This window comes from Lepus europaeus, chromosome 15, assembly GCF_033115175.1.
Source record: "Lepus europaeus isolate LE1 chromosome 15, mLepTim1.pri, whole genome shotgun sequence".
Taxonomy (NCBI): Eukaryota; Metazoa; Chordata; class Mammalia; order Lagomorpha; family Leporidae; genus Lepus; species Lepus europaeus.
Window position 1 is genome coordinate 10,421,318 of NC_084841.1, and position 13,415 is coordinate 10,434,732.

Genomic DNA, 13,415 nt, shown 5'->3' on the forward strand with positions numbered 1-13,415 from the left:
TCTGGTTTAGATACCCTGTAATGGGAATTCCAATTCATTATCCATTCAGCTCCATGGATAAAATGAAATAAAATGCTCCATACACATACAAGGGCCAATGCAAAGTATATGTTTGTAGAGCTCAGCAAAACGTAATGGGAATTAACAATGTGGAGCCATTACAAATTGCAAATTCACAAATATCATCTGAAAACTGGGAGAGTGTCGACAAAATTGTGATATTAACTGATAAATAGAAAATTAAATTGTAGTTATCGATAAATGTCCTGGAGAAACAAATCCGTTACGTTACTATATTACTTACCTGAAGTTGCATTTTTTGAATCAGCACAAATTTTGTTCAATATTTTCTCACTGTCTTCTTTAGATTGTACTTCCACACTCAACAACATATTTATTAGCTCGTTGACTGCTTCTTCTACTAATGAGCTTTTAAAATGTAATATCTGAGCACCTTTTACACAAAGATCCTAATTTTAAAAAAAAGCATAGTATCATATTTGTTCATCTTGCTCTTGAGAGCATATCAGTAACAGTAGCAACACCACAGATTCAACCTCCAGGTGAGACTGCAGCCTTCACACCTGCCCGGGCCAGGTGTCCTGTTAGGAAATGCATTAAAGACAAGGGAAACAACTGGAACACTGTGAATTGAGCCAAATTACACCTACTTCTCCAGCACAGAGGAAATCATCCCAGAAGCCACCAGCACCCTCTGTCCCCATGAAGAGATACATACATCTGCTCTGACCACCTTCTTTCTCGCCTCATCTTTGTCAATAAGCCATGGTCATTGCCCAGCGGATTCTCAGACATGGTCACCTCCCTCCCTCACATTTCTTAGGAATGACATTTTTTTTTTTTTGACAGGCAGAGTGGACAGTCAGAGAGAGACAGAGAGAAAGGTCTTCCTTTTTGCCGTTGGTTTACTCTCCAATGGCCACAGCGGCTCCTCCAAAGCCAGGAGCCAGGTGCTTCTCCTGGTCTCCCATGGGGTGCAGGGCCCAAGCACTTGGGCCACCCTCCACTGCACTCCCGGGCCACAGCAGAGAGCTGGCCTGGAAGAGGGGCAACCGGGACAGAATCCAGCGCCCTGAACGGGACTAGAACCCAGTGTGCCGGCACCACAAGGCAGAGGATTAGCCTATTGAGCCACGGAGCCAGCCAGGAATGACATTTAATACACACAAATTATATGATTTTAACTACTGTGATCAATTCTGCAGGCAATTAGACAGAGAATGGGAGAGTAGGGCATGAGGGAGATAAACACAGTATCAGTTCTTTACCAAGTGGTTGGAAAATGAGCCCATGAAACAACAGAGCTCCATCCCAAGTTCCATTGTCAGGCATCTTGAGACTCTAATCTGCCCTGGGACCATCTCCTTCAAACATTGTTCCCTCCTCATCAAAACAACCTTCACCTCCAGAGCCTGAGGCATTTTAATGCATTTACACAGGAGCAATCTGATGTGACCTAAAACAAACTACTGCACTTTTCTATCATCACATAAAGTTCAATCTAACTTCACTCTCTCAACTCAGACACAGACCATTACAAAAAAAGATAGAGACAGTTAAGACCAAGAGGCAGGTCAGAGATTACATAAGGGATAGGGTGAAAGTAACATGATTCAGTAAAAATATAGACTCTGGTGCCTAACTTCCTAAGTTCAAATCCCAGGTCTACACAATTAAGATAAATCCTTAGCCTCAATTCCCTCATCCATGAAATGGTGATAATGCTAGAATCCACATTAAGTTATTGTACATATTCCTGCAATGGTGATAATGTGAGAATTCACATTATGTTATTGTGCATATTCTATAAGATAACGCTTATAAAAACTAAGTAGAGTTTGGCATAAAGTAAGTACTGAAGAATTGCTTATTGGGGGGGCCGGTGCTGTGGCACAGCAGGTTAATGCCCTGGCCTGAAGCGCCGGCATCCCATATGGGTGCTGGTTCTAGTCCCGGCAGCTCTATTTCTGATCCAGCTCTCTGCTATGGCCTGGGATAGCAGTAGAATATGGCCCAAGTCCTTGGGCCCCTGCACCCATGTGGGGGACCCAGAAGAAGCTCCTGGCTCCTGGCTCCTGGCTTCAGATCAGCGCAGTTCCGGCCGTTGCGGCCATCTGGGGAGTGAACCAATGGATGGAAGACCTCTCTCTCTCTCTCTCTCTCTCTCTCTCTCTCTCTGCCTCTCCTCTCTCTGTGTAACTCTGTCTCTCAGGTAAAAAATAAATAAATCTTTAAAAAAAAAGAATTGCTTATTGTTATAATCTGTAAGCAAATCACAAACAAGCCCAGCCTTGTTCACCCCATCCTATGTAAGCTAGCTCCTCATTCTCTGAGAGATGACAAATATTTTTTAAAGTCTGCATCTTAACTCCCCTGACTCTACCTTGGGGACAAATACAAGTGGACCATGATGTCTCCCATTCTTAAGGCCAGCTCTTATAGGAATCCCTCAATTTACTTTCTAGTAGTTCTTTCAGTCCTCTCAGCAATACAAACATACAGTAGAAAGCATAAAATTCCTTTATATGAAAGTTCTCAAAGATGAGATCTATAACTTCTCAAAAAACTAGCATAGTTCTAACAGGATTGTTAAATCTCTTAATCCTTTTTCGCTAGTAGAGGATATAATCATAAGAATGTAAACAGCATAGAGATTAATGAAACAGGGCATGAGCAGAATGAGGCAAAGCAGTAATAAGTAGATTCATGGACACAGAATAAATCAAAGATGCTGCTGCCACCCACCCTGCTTCATTCCAACAATTCACTCCCAGGGTGGCACTGGGACTTTGAAACCGACCAAAGGGATCTGTCTCTAAACGCTGCATAGTCCTCTCATTTGCTACTCACATGAGCCACCACTATTTCTTCATTCCCATGATGCTTCAGCTTTGGCCAATCAAGAACTTGGTATTTTTTTTTTAAGATTTATTTCTTCTATTTGAAAGACAAGGTGACATCAAAAGGGATACACGAAGACAAAGAGATCTTCCAACCACTTGTTCACTCCTCAAATGGCTGCAATGGTGGGGGCTGGGTCAGTCCAAAGCCAGGGCCCCTGCCCCCCACATGGGAGATCAATAACCTTCTAGATCCTCCATTTTCTCCAGGTTTGCTCATCACTACTAGTTCATGCCCTCTCCTAATTACATGATTCCTCACTTCAACTATTCTTCTACTGATATCCTTCATTTGATCATTCCCTCGGCTTCTTCCTGCCCCACCTTCTCACCAGACGACAAAATGGACTGTCTTGAGCCCCTTTTCCTTCTATTTCAGTGAATTTAAGGGTTCTTCTTTTGTTACAAAATAATCTCAAATTTGAGTCTCCCAAGCCTCTCCTGCTTCCCCAGAGACTCTACCTACCAACCACCACCTTTCTTCCTCTCTGTTTAACCTTATCCTCAGCACATGAACACATGCAATGTACCTCAGCACAGCACCTTCCTCCTGCTATCATAACAACATGCTTCTACCGCAGGGCTGCTACACATGCTGTTCCCTCTGCCTGAAATGCTCTTCCAGATACTCACAGGGCTTGCTCCCTCACGTCCTCTGTTCAAATATCATCATCAAAGTCACCCTGGACCAACAGCATAAAATCAGAACTCTGTGTCAAGTGGCTCTTTTCTCCCTTGCCCACTTAATTGTTCTCCAATGAACTTATCACCACCTGGCATGCTACCTGCTTATTGGTCTGTTGATTCATTTTTCTGTCTCTCCCACTTGAAAGTGGGTGCAGGGGCCGGCGCCATGGCTCACTTGGTTAATCCTCCTCCTACAGCACCGGCATCCCATATGGGCGCCGGGTTCTAATCCCAGTTGCTCCTCTTCTAGTCCAGCTCTCTGCTGTGGCCTGGCAGGGCAGTGGAGGATGGCCCAAGTGCTTGGGCCCTGCACCCGCATAGGAGACCAGGAAGAAGCACCTGGCTCCTGGCTTCGGATGAGCATAGCTCTGGCCGTAGCAGCCATTTGGGGGGTGAGCCCACAGAAAGAAGACCTTTCTCTCTGTCTCTCTCTCTCACTGTCTAACTCTGTCAAATAAATTTAAAAAAAAAAAGTGGGTACAATGATGATGAGAATTTCACCTGTTTTGTTACTGAATCCCCAACAGTGGTTCAGGTAAGAGTTCCACAAAATATTGTTGAAGGAATAAATGAAGTATGAAAAGTAAATAAATTCAAGAGAAATCATTAACTTATATTAATAACCAAAAATGCAAATTAACATTAAGCTTCATGACTTCTTTTCTACCTAAACTAAAATTAGTATATTATAATAAAAGTGTTCATTGGAAGGTGAAATCAGTACCAGTGCATTGCACTGTAAGTTGTTAACATCCTTTTGAAAAGCAATTTAGTGACAAATTTGAAGAGCCAACAAATAAAGCCAGAGTCTTTGACTCAATAATCAGAGAGAAAATAATAGTAATGGGATAAAGACTTGATACACAAATATATTCATCATCCCTCTTGGCAAAACAACCAAAACACCAGAAAACATTTAATTTAGACCTCTTTTGATAATATAATAATGAATTAATATAAACTGAAGATTAGAAATAAACAGGAAAAATCAACAGAGCAGGCCCGAGACTGTTGTTCTGTAAAAGACCTGCTTTCGAGGTTGGACCCAGACTGACCTCTGGGAGTTTGGATATCAGGAGGTTGTCTGCTGCTCAGCTGATAAGGATGACTCACTGAGCTTAGACTGCCTGTACAATGTGGTTTATCCTGAACACCTGCTTTCTTTCTGGGAGTCTGGGATTTTGGTCCATGCTAGGCAGAATATGCCCATGTGGCAGACCCAATAAAAGCCTTGGCACTGAGTCTTCAACTGACTTCCCTGGGCAGACATTTGCTCGCAGATTGCTGCCTTTTCATTGGGGGGTGGAGAGAACTGAGATCCATGTGAGCTCTCAGGAGAGTGGGTGAGGGGTTCTCCCAGACTCCACTTATATTATAGCCTTATCATTGGCTGTGTTGCAGTAGTTTCAGCCTTGTGTACAACTATGTGCTGAGTTCCATGAATCCTCCTAGAGGGGGTAGACTTGGGGGCCCCTTACACAAGACATAAACATCATCATTGGACAGTTCTTATCAGCAGGATGCCCACCAGGAATATTACATAGGAAGCTAAAGTAACTGTTCCCATGGGGGCACTTCATGGAGCATCACTTCCACGAGCACCATCCTGGCACAGGGAAGAAAGAGACCCATTTGTAAATAATGGTCTACAGAAAGCTAAATGGAGAGCTTATACAGTTCTTCATTTTAATATGTTAAAGGGAGGGCCAACACTGTGCCATCACATCCTATATGAATGCCAGTTCGAGTCCTGGCTGCTCTACTTCTGATCCAGCTCCCTACTAATACGCCTAGGAAAGCAGTGGAAGATGGTCCAAGACACCCAGGCGGGAGACCTGGATGAAGTTCCTGGCTCTTGACTTCAGATCGGCCCAGCTCCAGCCATTGCAGCCATTTGGGGAGTGAACCAGCAGATGAAATATCTCCCTCTCCCTCTCCCTCTCCCTCTCCCTCACCCTCTCCCTCTCCCTCTCACTCTCCCTCTCACTCTCACTCTCGCCCTCCCTCTCCCTCTCCCTTTCTATCTCCCTCTCCCTCTCCCTCTTCCTCTCCCTCTCTCTCTATCTTCCTCTCCCTCTCCCTCTTTCTCCCTCTCTCTCTGTCTGTCTCTCTCTCTGTCTGTCTCTCTCTCTCTCTCTCTCTGCCTCTGCCTCTGTAACCCTGATCTTCAAATAAATAAATCTTAGAAAAAATATGTTAAAGGGTAATGAATTTCTAAGTAGAATATTTAAGCAGTTGGAACACAGATCCTAGTGATGGATCTAGATCTTTATGGCATCGAACACCAGTCTGGAAAACACTTCTCCACAGAAATGCTTAAAGAGACCCAATCAACACAGAACTCTTCTGTGAAATAGCTCTATTCCTCACAAAATATGGAAAAATCATAAATGTGCTCCACAGAAATTTCCCACACACACACACACTGATCTGAATAAACTGATTTGTTCCTCATTTCCCTGTGGCTGCTTAGCTATATTTCTCTTCATTTCAAATTACTGTCAGAAGGTTCTGTGTTTGATTCACATCCATCATACAGTAATCACAAGTGGAGAGAAAAAATACCTGATTTGTTTTTCAAAAGAAAAAAAAAAAATCCTGGAGCTGGCGCTGTAGCATAGCAAGTAAAGCAACCGTCTGTGGCATCAGCAACCCACATGGGCACCAATTTGAGTCTCAGCTGCTCCTCTTCCAATGCAGCTCCCTGCTAATGGCCTGGGAACCTAACAGAAGTTGGTCCAAGTACTTGAGCACCTGCACCCAAGTGGGAGACTCAGAAGAAGCTCCCAGCTCCTGGCATCGGATTGGCCCAGCTCCAGCCACAGTGACCATCTAGGGAGTAAACCAGCAGATGAAGATCTCCCTCTCTGTGTCTCTGTTTCTCTCTCTCTCTCTCTCTCTCTCTGTCTGTCTGTCTCCCTGTAACTCTGCCTTTCAAATAAATAAATAAATCTTTTTTAAAAATCCTTTATAGGACAATGAAGCCCCCAAATGTTTTAATAAAAAGTATCAATCTGCTAACAACCTTTGTCATTTGGAGAAATTCTTCACAGGTGAGTGGTTCCTCCTGGGGGAGCTGACACAGCAGTGTGCCACTCATTTCCTCTAGAACGGCATCAATGCGGAACTCAATCAAGTCATTGACCCTGTCAAGAAGCAACTCCAGGTCCTCTTCGGAAAAAAAAAAAAAGAGAGAGAGAATACAGGAATTAGGTAAAGTTTTTTGTTCTTAAAACATCAACATTTGATTAAAAACCAGTGGTAAAGTCAGAATTAAAGTTTCTCAGTTTACATATGCCTACCCACCACCACCACCATCATACTGCTGTTCCACATCTGCCTATCCCCTGTTGTTACTTCTTCTTTCACACTGTCTTAGTATGACTAAGTCTGACTCGCACTTGAGGATTTAGCTTAAGTGCATGTCTTGCAGAAGGCTTTCTGAAATCTGAATGGATTCAAGAAGTCCCACAACTCTTATGCTGCCGTGGTGGTCTGCACATGCCGTATTATCTATTCATGCATGCCACATTGCATATACCATGTGGTCTACTCAGGCATGCCACATCGTGTATATCATATAATCTACACATGTGTGCCACATTGCATATACCATGTAGTCTACTCAGGCATGCCACATCGTGTATATCATATAATCTACACATGTGTGCCACATTGCATATACCATGTGGTCTACTCAGGCATGCCTATCGTGTATATCATATAATCTACTCATGTGTGCCACATTGCATATTCCATGTGGTCTACTCAGGCATGCCACATCGTGTATATCATACAATCTACACGTGTGCCACATTGCATATACCATGTTGTCTACTCAGGCATGCCTATTGTGTATATCATATAATCTACTCATGTGTGCCACATTGCACATACCATGTGGTCTACTCAGGCATGCCTATCGTGTATATCATATAATCTACTCATGTGTGCCACATTGCATATTCCATGTGGTCTACTCAGGCATGCCACATCGTGTATATCATACAATCTACACGTGTGCCACATTGCGTATTCCATGTTGTCTATTCAGGCATGCCACATTGTGCTTACCAGGTTGTCTACCCATATAGCTCACCTTCTTCTAGAATTCATCTTTTCTACCATTACATTTCCAATATTTAGTTCAATGCTTATTCTTCAAGAATTATTCAACAAATATTATTAAAGTAGAATTTCTCTATTTTTTTCCACTGTTATTATCATAACATACATTTTTGAAGTTGGGCAGAAGTAATATTGTATGCCAAGTTTCAACAATGAAAAGATCAACTATGAGGAAAGCTAACAATGATTTTACATCAAAAAATAGGAATGATGTGGTCAAGTATTTGGTCTCTTGTAAAGATGCTGCCTGACTCTTCAAAAAATGGTGCTGGGAAAATTGAATCTACATATGCAAAACTACAAAATAAGACCCTTACTTTACTCCTTATACAAAATCAACTAAAAATGAATCAAGGGTCTAAATCTATGACCTGGTACCTTCAAATCACTAGAGGAGAACATTGGGGAAACACTCAAGACATTGACATGGGCAAAGACTTCTTAGAAAAAACCTAGAAACTCAGGTAATAAAAGCAAAAACAGACGAATGGTATTACATCAAGCTAAGGAGCTTCTGCATGGCAAAGGAAACACTCAACAAGGTGAAGAAGCAACCAACTGAATGGGAGAAAATATTTGCAACCTATGCAACTGATAAGGGATTAATGTCCAGAATATATAAAGAGCTCAAAAAACTTAACAACAACAAAACAAACAATCTAGTTAAGAAATCAGCAAAGGACTTGAATAGGCATTTTTTTCAAAGGATGAAATTCATATGGTCAAAAGACACATGAAAAAATGCTCGGAGTCACAAATTGTCAGGGAAATGCACATCACCTCATCCCAGTAAGAATGGCTCTCATACAGAAATTAACAAACAATAAATGCTGGTGAGGGTGTGGGGGAAAGGGTACCTTAATACACTGTTGTTAGGGATGTAAACTAGTACAGCCATTGTGGAAGACAGAATGAAGATTCCTCAGAAATCTGAAATTAGATCTACCATATCCATGAGAGGGGTGGCTGGATAGGCACAGCTCCAGCCACTGCAGCCATTCGGGGAATGAACCAGTGGATCAAAGACCCCCCCACCTCTCTCTCTCTCTCTGACTCTCCCTCTCTCTGTGTGTAACTCTGACTTTCAAATAAATAAATAAGTCTTTTAAAAAATTACTTTTAAAAAAATGCCCACATCCCATATCAGAGAGCCTGAGTTCAAGCCCTGGCTCCTCCCTTGACTCTGGTTTCCTGCTAATGTACAGCCCAGGAGGCAATGGTGATGGCGAAAGTAGTTGGGTCCCTGACACCCATGTGCGAGACCTGGATTGGGCTCCCAGCGCCTATTCTCAGTCTGGCCCAGCAATAGTCATTGCCTCTAATAAATAAACGAATAAAAAATTTTAAGAATGAAGGGCTAATGGGTACCCTTCTAAGGAATGATACATTTTTAAACATATACCATACAGTAAAATCTCTATTTTTCTTTTTTTTTAAACTTTTATTTAATGAATATAAATTTCCAGTGTACAGCTTATGGATTACAATGGCTTCCCCCTCCCATAACTTCCCTCCCACCCGCAACCCTCCCCTCTCCCGCTCCCTCTCCCCTTCCATTTGCATCAAGATTCATTTTCAATTCTCTTTATATACAGAAGATCAATTTAGTATAAAGATTTCAACAGTTTGCACCCACATAGAAACACAAAGTGAAACATACTGTTTGAGTACTAGTTATAGCATTAAATCAAAATGTACAGCACATTAAAGACAGAGATCCCACATGAGGAGCAAGTGCACAGTGGCTCCTGTTGTTGACCCAACAAATTGACACTCTAGTTTATGGCGCCAGTAACTACCATAGGCTGTCGTCATGAGTTGCCAAGGCTATGGAAGCCTTCCAAGTTTGCCGACTCTGATCATATTTAGACAAGGTCATAAAAGACAGAGTGAGGATAGTAACCAATGATCCTAAGAGTGGTATTTACCAGGTTTGAACAATTATACAGCATTAAGTGGGAAAGAGGACCATCAGTACACACAGGTTGGGAGTAGAGCCATTGGTGGTAGAGTAGAGGTTATGATTACAAAGGAATGAGGCCCAAGTGCACTAGACACGGTCTAGAACAAAGGACAGAGTCATTATTAGAGGAGCTAAGAAAGGTGCTGTCTAAGCTACAATTAAGTTTTGTGATTGAGAGGCAAATAGAACCTGACAGAAGGGGCTTGATAATAATCTGGTGGGCTTTAGGCCTTGTAAGTTAAGAGGCCCAGGCCTATCTATCTCTTCACATGGGGTACATCCTAAGGGAGGTGTGAACCTCCTAGGGGAAGGCACTCTGTTGACTTTCATTACTTAGCTGGCCTGGGAGGAGAGCTGGCCAGGTAAAGGCAGGGGGCATCTCTAACAAGAAATTTACAGTTCTGCCTGCATTGTTGCTGACCCTACTTGGCCGTCCCCTCAGCTGCAGTGGTCACTTTGGAAGTTGGGCTGAGTGAAGGGCTTTTCAGCTTAGAGCCAATAAGATCTGTGGCTCTGACCTGGGCATCCTTCGAGTCCAGGGCAGGTCCATTTCCAGTGATCCAACTCTTGGCAGAGCTGCCAGGGCTCTTCACAAGCTGACTTCTGCTGAAGCCCAGGCTTACCACATTGAAAGCCACTGCAGTGGACTGGCCTGTTGGGTCTCCTTGAGGGCAGATCACTGTACAGATCAGCCATTAATAGGCCTGCCACCCATTGCTTCTGATGCCTAGCTTTCTTTTCCTCCTGGTTTGTGTTAAAGCAGACCAGAGGATGCAAGTCAAGGGAGTGCCCGTGTCCCATCTCTAATCTTCGGTGGCCTGAACTACAAGTCTATAGTCACAGGCACGTTCTGTAGTAGTTTTTCTAAGGTAGACAATGCCCATGAGGAAAATTATATTCTCACTTTAAAACTTTCTTTCCCTTTGGTCTGAAAGGGAGGTTTTTTCTACTTACTGTATACTTTGCTGATGGTGAAGTGAATCTAGCTATGAGATTATTATTTAAGTTCTTATTTTGGCTATGCTATTACAGAAAAATGTTAGCCATCTCTTTTATAAGGTCTAAAGATTAAATTGTGCATCCAACAGATTCCTTCATAATAGAATTAGTTTCCTACCTAGAAGAGAATAGAGAAATGAAAGAACAAGTTGGGCTTAGAATAGAGAAATGAGGGAGCAAGTCCTAGATCGCTTGCTGACAATAGCAATATCACATGAATACTTAGCAAACCGTTTCAACCATTAGATAACAACTTAAGAAAACATTTACCAGAAGGTCTAATGCCTTCTATAAATTTTAAGAATCATGTATTTGAAAACACCTCTTAAATATCTAACATGGTGTAGTTTGTTTAGCCAGTAAACTTAAGCACAACCATCTAAAATGTTTTTAGTTTCTTTCTACCAACATGTTTAAAACATATGATACACAGATTCAGGTCACACAAATTAAAATGTATCTTTGATTGATTTTAGCAGCTTAAATTTATGGACAATCTTATCTATAAGCCATTTAAAATAAAACTCTTAATAAAATTTCCCCATGTGGACATACAATATGTACACACATATAACATAGCATAATAGACCAATATAGCAATTTTAATAATAGCTTTTAAAATCTTTAACTCTTTTTGTAGATTGCCAATTGATTTGAATTGCTTTTTGTTGTTAGTGACCTCAGTTAACTATACTTTCTCTCAGTTGGTACTGTTAATACATTATTGGCTTCATCTGATTACAGAGCCATCCCAAAGTACTGAATACAATAGAAGTGGCTGGGAAAAGTCCATAGGAACCTATAGGAGGACAGCTAAACACAGAACCAACAATTCTTTAGTTTTATGAGCAGCAAATCATATATAACTATGGATGACAAAAGACTTTAAGTTACCATGTTTAAAATTATAAACTCATCAACCAACAAGAGGCACTTGCTTACTTCACAGTATTTTTGAAAGCACCTGTAGGATTTTACAAGTATTTAACCCTTTAGGCCTCTGGGGCTTTCTCATTAAGATAACTATCATGTCTAGTAACACAAAATCATTAGACTATTTAATTCTCAAACATTTGTATTAATAGTATTTTCCATTATAGAAACTTAAAGTTTGGTACCACATCACATCTTGACAGCACTTCTAATATAATCCAAATAGCCTGATTAGTTGGTGTCTCTATAAGATGAGACACATAGGTCCTTCGATTTTTTCAGTTGGGCCCAAACTGGAAAAACCAAAGTCCAGGATTTACTGGAAATTTTAGAGACCAGATTGTTTGAAACTTTGATTTTTTTGAATGCCTGTCAAGAATGCCAAGAAGGCTCAAAATCCAAAATATCTGGTTGAAATAAGATTCCTTAAAATCATGACATAACATAGACCACATTTGATCATTGGTACAAGGTGATTATTCAAATCTTTGAAAATAAGCACATATTTAAATAACCCATAGCTCTTAATAAAAATTCAGCTGTTTTTGAACAATTAGAATTTAACAGACATCAAGAGAACATAATAGATTACTTTAACACATTGATTTAACAGAGCATCAGAGTTTAATTCTATGTCAAAGAGAAATTGAGCTTCCTGTGATCTTTTGCTGGGAGGTTTCCTTCCTTTACCTTCTTTCATATTGGTGACCATGTTTTTGTGTTTCTGTGTGTAACACATCTTTAAGCATCTTTTGCAGGGCAGGACGAGTGGCAACAAATTCTTTCAGTTTCTGTTTGCTATGAAAAGTCTTAATTTCACCTTCATTCACAAATGAGAGCTTTGCAGGATATAATATTCTGGGCTGGCAGTTTTTCTCTCTTAGTACCTGTGCTATGTCTCACCATTCCCTTCTAGCTTGTAGGGTTTCTGATGAGAAGTCTGCTGTGAGTCTAATTGGAGATCCTCTGAGAGTAATCTGACATTTCTCTCTTGCACCTTTTAGAATCTTATCTTTAAGTTTCACTGTGGTGAGTTTGATTACAACGTGTCGTGGTGAGGATCTCTTTTGGTCATGTTTATTAGGGGTTCTATAAGCTTCCTGTACTAAGATGCCTCTGTCCTTCTCCAAACCTGGGAAATTTTCTGCTAGTATCTCACTGAAAATGCCTTCTAATCCTTTCTCCCTCTCCATGCCTTCAAGAACCTAGAACCCAAATGTTAGGTTTTTTAATAATATCCTGTAGATTCCTGACAATATTTTTTAGATTTCTAATTTCTTCTTCTTTTCTTTGGTTTGCCTGTTTCCTTTCCTGTTCTCTGTCTTCTAATTCTGATATTCTCTCTTCTGCTTCGCCCATTCTGTTTTTAAGGCTCTCTAATGTGTTTGTCATTTGATCTATTGAATTCTTCATTTCATTATGATTTCTCATCACTATCAGAGTTTCTTGTTCCACTAGTTGTTTCATTTCATTTTGATTCCTCCTTAATATTTCATTTTCACGAGAGAGATTTTCTATCTTGTCCATTAAGGATTTCTGTAGTTCAAGAATTTGTTTTTGAGAACTTCTTAATGTTCTTATCAATTTTTTGAGATCTGCTTCTTGCATTTCTTCTATCTCATCGTCTTCATAATCTTGAATTGGGGTGTCTTTTTCATTTGGCGGTGTCATAGTGTCTTCCTTGTTCTTGTGACCTCGGGTTTTGCGTTTGTTGTATGGCATGTTGGAGATATTTGGTTTCTTCACTGTGGTGTTTTTTCTTGTTACACTATGGCTCTATATTA

At 40.9% G+C, this 13,415-nt stretch overlaps 1 protein-coding gene across 1 annotated transcript in view; it reads right to left on the reverse strand.

Moving 5' to 3' along the window:
• DNAH5 (dynein axonemal heavy chain 5) overlaps positions 1–13,415 on the reverse strand; it is a 265,270-nt gene that overhangs the window by 202,014 nt on the left and 49,841 nt on the right. Inside the window, exons 17-18 of the mRNA XM_062212620.1 lie at positions 6,634–6,779; positions 305–470 (exon numbers count right to left, since the gene is read on the reverse strand). Of these exons, the coding sequence (XP_062068604.1) occupies positions 305–470; positions 6,634–6,779 (312 nt within the window). The remainder of the gene's footprint in view (positions 1–304; positions 471–6,633; positions 6,780–13,415) is intronic.